Raw genomic sequence first — 7,641 nt, 5'->3', positions numbered from 1 at the left:
TTCATCATTAAGGAAACTAAAGTTTTCTTATATTTAGCAATTGCAAATATCTTTGGCTCTCTTGGGATCTTGAATGCCTAGGGAAATGCATAACTATAAGAATTTTTTCTAGTTGGTACATTAGGGTGATGCAACTTTTTAGATTGAAACCTGAGTTACATTTTACTCTTTTTTTTAATGTTGTTCAGAATCTTTAACTTCTACTTTCAATGAATCTGTGTACTAGCTAATTAAGGTGCATATGCAACTAATTGGTAGAATTTCACCAACTAGTCAATCAGTCTAATTTCTTTCTTATATTTTCAACCAGAAACCTTGGTCATGAGCATTGTCCCAAAGTCGAGTTTGCTCTAGACAATGTCTAGACCCTGAACTTGCGAAAATTCAAGCTACAGACTCAACAGAGCAGGGATGGATCCCCAGAATAGGAATGGGAAAACACTGAACCTTGGACAGGTGCAAATCCTAATGCAGAGACAAGAAATGGAAACATAGAGATGTTAAGAGGTTGGCCAAAACACAAGAACCTAATAAAGAAACTGTAACGGAATACACAAACCCAGGGATAGCCTTGAAGGAAGAACTCCCACTGTCTAAGAAGCAGAAGGGATCTGTGGAGATGGTAATAGTTGTTAGTTTTGCTTCAGAGAACCAATCTCAAACATGGGAACCAAAGAAGTGTTAGAATCAAGGTTTACACACAAAGTTGCTTAAAGCATTACATGCTATCTAGTTTAGAATACCAAACGTTGCTTCCAGCTAGTATCTATAGACAACAATAGATTCTACGGTTAACTGAACTCTCCCATATAGCCCATTATACCATTGAGTCGTAACTAATTCGATGGCCTATATTAGAACATAAGTTGGGTATAACTCAAATACCTCAACAAGCACCAACATTGAGAAAGAAAGGCGGGAAATCATTTGATGCCAGAAATGTGGCTTCTGACATGCAAGAGTAAAAACCAACAGGAAACATGGAGGTGAGCCTGACAAAGAGGGAGCTGGAAGATGGTGTTCTTCTGAAGCAACAACCAAATGACATAAATAAAAAGCCTAAAGAAAATGAAGAGCAAAGATAGCGAAGACTTAGAGTCAGGGGAGGCCATGGATAAACTTGACATGCTGATAGAACAGTATCCATCCAAGTTTTCACAGAGCTCTTCTGACAAGCGTGATGGTGAAAAGCAAGGTTCTAGACAACTCAAAAGATGGTTCCTGTTGTAGCTTCCGATTAGATCTTTAAGAGGTTCTGGTTGTAGCTGTCATGTATTTATACTTCCTTTGGTGATGGTTTTAATCTTTTCTCATACAGGACTGTAATTATAGACAACTCAGAAGATGTTTGTGCTCATTGCTTCCCTATAACTCTTTAATGGGAATCTGGTTGTAGTTCCCTTGTATTGATGCTTATCTGAAGGTGGGGTATGCTTTTTGAGTGTTAAAGGATGTATTTGTTGCCAATCTTGTCCATGCTGATCCGGGAAATTAATTAAAAGTGAGTTGGGTTCTTTGGTTCTGTCTTAGATATGAAAAACCGAAGAATAGACCTCTGTTTGTTTCCATGTAAAATATTATTCAGATTCCCGAAAGTGATCAGCAAATAGGCGGGATTTAATAAAATCCCCCCCATGCTCAAATAATTGGGATCTTCTACAAATAAATAAATAAATAATTGGGATCTGGGAGGAGAGGAGTATTGTACCTGTATGTTAACAGAGTCAGAGAGGGCAAGAACATTCTTCGTGTGGGCCTATGTTCCCAAATCTGTCAGTACATTTTACAGCTTTCACAATTTTGTGTATATTCGATCTTTGAAATATATCCCTGCATGGTTGAATAGGGACAGCAAATCCAGTAACTCTTCGTTGGACAGTTTGGAAGGTCTCTTCCCCTCAAACCTACCTTCCTTTAGAACACCAACGATTTTCTCTCTGAACAAACTCAATTCAGTTTCAGAGTTACCTTGACGATTCTCCTCCTCTTCCTCCCTTCCTCCTCTTCCGACGACCCCTCTACCTTGTCATTTTCGTCCTTGTAATTGCCATTAATCCCATCATAACTGAACTTGTTGGCGGAAGGGCTGCAGCCACTCTGCAAGATTGCAGTTGTATCCATTAGTTGTGATATCTTCAGCAGTTCAATCACTTTCTTCTTCTGCTTCAACGTGGCTCCCAGCGTCTTGTTCTTCTTGCTAAAACAAGTCCGAGTGAATGCCCACCATTCATTCATATCCACCTCAGGGATTGTAGCCTTTGGGCGGATCTTAACGACGGATGAGTCGACTTTAGGAATGGGGACGAAGTCCCTCTTGCTGACGTTCATGATGAATTCCACGTCGGCGACCAGCTTGACATTGACGGCCAGGCGATTGAAAGCAGAGTCACCAGGCTTGGCTAATAGCCGTTGAGCAAACTCTTTCTGAAGAAGAAGCGTGGCGCTCCTGAATGGGTGGCCTCCGAACACAAATTTAGCTATAAGAGGAGAAGATATCCCGTAAGGGATATTGGCAACGATGAGATCAAATTGCGGGAGGTCAACCTTGAGCGCATCTTTATGTATAACCTGCCACCGAAAGGGGAAAAAAAAGCGATTTCTTTTCTGTGAGGAATTTCATCGAACAACATCAAGTCGATACAGTTAATCTACTACTTACAGTGAGTCTGTCTTGGAAACCACACTGGGCAACTCGATTGCAGAGGATATCAATCATCCTTTTATCAATTTCGATGGCGACAACCTTGTGAGCAGCTTCAAGGAGCTTGAGGGTGAGATTGCCAGTGCCAGGACCGATTTCAAGGATAGTATCGGAAGGCTTGATGTCGGCCTTGCGGACGATCGAGTCAAGAACTCTAGGGTTAGTGAGAATATGTTGGCCTCTGCTCTTGTGTAAGTGAAGATGATTGCCTTCATCGTCATCCTTTGCATTTCTTCGTCGTTTAGTAACGTAGTCATCGTCGTCGTCGTCTTCCCTCTTGCGAACATAGTAGTAACGAATGGAAGGAAGCTCAATCAATCGCAGATGCCTCAGGTTGGTTTTGAGCCAGATGGGTATACATTTGGTTCCCCGAAGCATTTGCTGATTTCCTCCCCTTTCTCGATTTGACAAAACCTCTTGTTTCAACTGGGCAAGCGTCCGTTACTATAAATTTTGAATTCCTGTTAAGAGACTTCAGCTCGGGAAGGAGCGGCGACTGTTTAAAAATCGAATCACAGGTGTTTAAGGTGTTTGAAAATCGAATCACAGGTGTCGCATCGGATTGATCCAAGTCATCCAGCAAAAGAGAAAAAAGGCATACGCCAATGGAGGGTTGATTGAGTGATAAAGATCAATACTTCTCAATGAGAGATCGTGGTATTGGGTTCAACCCTTGCAAATGGCATTTCATTTCTAGTATTGAAAAAGCACTAGTGCCAAAAAAAAAAAAGCCCTAGTATCAGCTCCAGTTTGCTACAGCTCACCGTTATATCAATGACATGACATGTGTATTATTTGAATCTAACGGTCAATCATTTCTGATCCCTAACAATAATATTTATTTTTTTCTCTTACTTAACTCATCATATTATCTTAAAAAACTTAAGTTTTGTCATCTTCCCCACTAGTTCCAGCTCCAGCAAGAGCACCAGTTTGTTCCTTGCAACACTTTCGGAAATTTGAAACAAGGAACTCCATTGATGATATTAAGATTTTTTTTAGTCTTTTCTATCAGATGCAGAGGATGATCAATCTCTTAAGGCTTTTGATAATGCTTCTACGATCTCAACCAAGCGAAAAACTATGATAAAAGGCACTAAAATTGAGCATGCATCACTTTTATTTGCCTCAAACCATGAATTTTGTATTATTCAGTGACCAATGCACTCAATTGAGACTTGCATTGCCTATAAGCCCTCCATTCTAATGATGCCACCATTACTCTTTAGGTCATCTTCAACATTAGGCATGAATTTAAAGCATTAAAAAATAATTTTGTTTTGCATGACTTTTTCAACTCCTTGTTGTTTTTTCAACTTAGGACATCTTATGAAAAATGAACTAAGTAACTCACAATTGGGTTGAGTTGACGGTTGAAGATAAGCAAGTTGTGAGTCTTGTGACTTATGAATGAAGATTATGACTTTTTAGATGAACAATGGGAATAAGGGTTTCTTCATCATACATAGGTATTAGAGATTCTTTTATGAACATTATGACTTTTTATTTTTTGAAAAAGCATAAAACCAATTATATGCCAATTAATAAAGAAAATTTTGATATACAATAAAGTGTATGCCTAATATGTGGGAAAAGTTCATCTTTTCAATTATACATTCAAACTAACTATGGATATGATTTTGAACACACAAATGATCCCTAGAATCGTAAAAATCCTTTGATCCCAACCAAAATGATCTCAAATGCTCATTTGCACGGCCTTTGCTGAAGGAAGGCCCATTTGTTTTTTTTCATGGTCTTTGTGAGCTCTTCATTTTGAGTCAAATTAAACCCTTTCATCGCCTTACCCAAAAAAAAAAAAACGAAAAATCAAACTCTTTCATTGATAGAACATTGTGGAAAAACGATATCCCGTTGCATAATAATTGAGCAAGGCTTAAAGCTAGTTATGCTATCATACTCGAATCCAAGAGAGACAAAAACGAAGGGATAGTAAACATGATCAAACATGAACACGTCTTCATCAAGGTTCCCTAGACAACAAAAAATAATTTATAAAAATAAATCACAAGTAACTTTTCATCATTTTATAATTTATTTTTATTTGTATTTAAGTTTCGATTTGAGAAGAAGATAGAAGAGAAAATGAAGATGAAGAACAAAAGAGATGAAGAAGATGACTCAAGGTTTAGAGTGGTTGATTGCAATGTGCAACTTACATTCGCTCTTTGAATGAGTTCTCTCTTAGTGTGTGTGTGTGTTTTTTTTTTTTAATTCTTTATTATTGAGGTGGAATACTTTTTATAGAAGATTTACAAAATAGTCCTAGAATGGTCATATTTTACATATATGAAGTTTGTTTACATTTGAATTTACTGAATTCTTATCATTTCAAAATATAATTATTACACAACTCTTTTGAGCTTGAGTTTCAAAGCAATTCTTAGCTTCATTCTATTTTGAGTTTTGTTGGTTTGCAAAGTTGTAAAAATTTTAAAAATGAAGAAAAAAAAATAAAAAATTAAAGAAAAAGACCATCCTAGTATCCAGCTCCCCATTTAATTAGGCACCATTGCTAGATAAAGGAAAGGCAGTTGAGTTTACATCAAGTCCCAATGAAACAACTTCCAAGGGTTTTGTGTCCCACCTCTATTATTGGTGAGGATCTGTATTTGAGACCCTCGCATCATGAGTCAAGTCTGGATCCTCTCCTTCTTGTACAAAGAAAATATGGTACATGGAATTATAGCAATGCTTGAAAACAAAATTGATTGTATAATAATTTATATTTGCTTTGATTAAATAGTGACATCTAAGAAGGGGAAATCTTTCCCTCAATAGTTTGGCCCCCAATTCACCTATTGTAATCACATGCGCGCCCTATCTGGAACGCCCTTGAAGTAGCAAGTAACACTAATAAGTGGTCATTTTTCGATCCCTAGCTCTAAGAGATTTGTCTTCGACAACTAGAGAGTTCTTCCTCTGTTCATCAATGATCTACTCTTTATATGAGTAAAGAATTCACCTATTGAGATCCTACCACTATATTAACCCCAATTTATCCCCTTAATAACACAAAAACACTACCAGCATTATAACCCTAGAAGCTTATTTTTATTGTTGCTTAGAGCTATCTCATAAATAACCATCATGTCGCTGGTATATACTCATTCAAAATATGCGTTGAACCTCGATGTATCATACATATAATTGTATGCATATCCACACTGCAAAACCGAGTGGTTAGGCCTAACAAACAATGAATATCTACTTGGCACACATGGCACACCAATCTGCAGTCATACTACTAATAAAAATACAAACCTAGTTTTGGTTTGACATACTCTTTCACTAAATCAAAATAGATTTACCTAGTATCAACAATTACATATTTTAACGTAACTCCTCTTAAAATCCACCAATGCTTCCACCTGCCCTTAGTAAGTTCTCTCAAGAGGTACACCTCTTTAACTAACACCACATCAATCAATATTAAAAATAATATAGGGGAAGAAAAGCCTATAACAAATTATATAAAAATGTTCCTAATAAATACCGCATCAATCAATATTAATAATTCCTAAACATGTAAAATTTTAAAAAATATGAAACAAAAAATGATAACTTATCTTTGGTCCTTCATCTATTCTTCTCCTAAATGAAAATATTTATACATCTAAATTATTTCCAAAAATAACAAAAACTACATGCATAGGCATGTAAGTTTTGCTAGTAACATAAAATGATGAACACATGAAAGAGGAACTTGTAAAGGAGGAAAGAAGATGAAATTTAGGATTCCATTTTACTAGGGTAAACATTGTAAAGTTACAAGAGATCAAGAACAATATAGAAAATATGAAATAATCTAACCATGACTTAAGAGACAAATTTGTCAATGGAGTATATTGTTGTACAAATTTAAGAGACATTTTAGGGGACATTGTCAATTTGGCCTATCTTGGGGTGTCCTTGAAAACTAAGCAAAAAAAAAAAAAAAAAAAAAAAAAGAAAATGGAAAAAAAATTCTATTGTGCAGAAATTTTTCCCATTGCTTCGACGGAATATTCAATTACCAAAAACTCTAAAGCCAAAAAAAAAAAAGGGGGGGGTGGGAAAAGGGGGTTGTTTTTTGAAATCATTGATCTAAAGATTTTCACAAATGGGCCAGGTTTATACAGATGTTTGGTTGTGTGAATCTCTAGATTCATGAAATCTAGAAATTCACATTTTTACACTAAAAATTGTTCAAGATATACAGCAATGATAGTGATTATGAGAGTGAAAGTCGGAAAATGAAGGATTTCACCCATACTATCAAAGCGTTACCAGAATCTCTTGAACCATAATTGAATAAATATTTTTTTAGGATAAATCTAGAAATTTCAGTTCCAGAAAATATCAAATCTAACCAAGACTTAGAGTTATAATTTATCAAGGACTAAGTGTTTGACATCTAGAGACATTTTAGGGGATCATCCGACAATTTGGCATTTGAAATCTCCAAATTTTTGTGAATGTCAATTGCATGCTCTTAGATAGTATTCAATTACCAAAAACTCTAAACCATTGTTGTTTGATCAATTGGATTTTCTCCCAGATTTCTAGATCGATGGTTGTTATAAATTGTGGAGTGGAAGATCACAATAAGTGAGCTACCACAAATTCAAGATATACACAATGATATTGGACAACAACTCATATGATTTCATCACTTAATACCCAATTACCAAAAACTCTTAAGCTATTGTTGTTTGGTTGAATAGATTTTCTCCTAATGTTTCTCCTAGATTTCTAAATTAAATCCATCAATGTATTGCGTTTTTTGGGATTCTTAGTTAGCATTTTGCTAGCATAAATATTATGATTTTTCTTGCATGGTATCGACAATCAGTTCCAGTTGTGCTAGAGTCAACTATAATCAAACAAGAATTAAAACCAAGTATGGTTCTTTAGGTCATCGAACGACAAATCCAAGA

The 7,641-nt window shown here is 36.0% G+C and overlaps 1 protein-coding gene across 1 annotated transcript; it reads right to left on the bottom strand.

Moving 5' to 3' along the window:
* Nucleotides 1-1,868: 1,868 nt before the first annotated feature.
* Nucleotides 1,869-3,342, bottom strand: LOC149011577 (ribosomal RNA small subunit methyltransferase, mitochondrial-like). The gene is made up of 2 exons (XM_089164217.1): nucleotides 2,660-3,342; nucleotides 1,869-2,568 (listed from the first exon to the last, which is right to left on the bottom strand). The coding sequence occupies exons 1-2, from the start codon at nucleotides 3,077-3,079 to the stop codon at nucleotides 1,948-1,950; spliced, it is 1,041 nt and encodes a 346-aa protein (XP_089020343.1). The 5' UTR covers nucleotides 3,080-3,342; the 3' UTR covers nucleotides 1,869-1,947.
* Between the last annotated feature and the right edge of the window lie 4,299 nt (nucleotides 3,343-7,641).

This window comes from Hakea prostrata, chromosome 7 (genome assembly GCF_041222555.1).
Source record: "Hakea prostrata isolate BN-2017 chromosome 7, UWA_Hpros_2, whole genome shotgun sequence".
Taxonomy (NCBI): domain Eukaryota; kingdom Viridiplantae; phylum Streptophyta; class Magnoliopsida; order Proteales; family Proteaceae; genus Hakea; species Hakea prostrata.
This window is presented reverse-complemented; position numbering and strand designations above follow the sequence as displayed.

Bases quoted from the DNA above. Each gene is read 5' to 3' on its own strand.
- LOC149011577 (XM_089164217.1), bottom strand. From the start codon at position 3,079: ATGCTTCGGGGAACCAAATGTATACCCATCTGGCTCAAAACCAACCTG. The intron at 2,569-2,659 runs GTAAGTAGTAGA...TTTCGGTGGCAG, and splicing joins GTTTCCAAGACAGACTCACT to GTTATACATAAAGATGCGCT.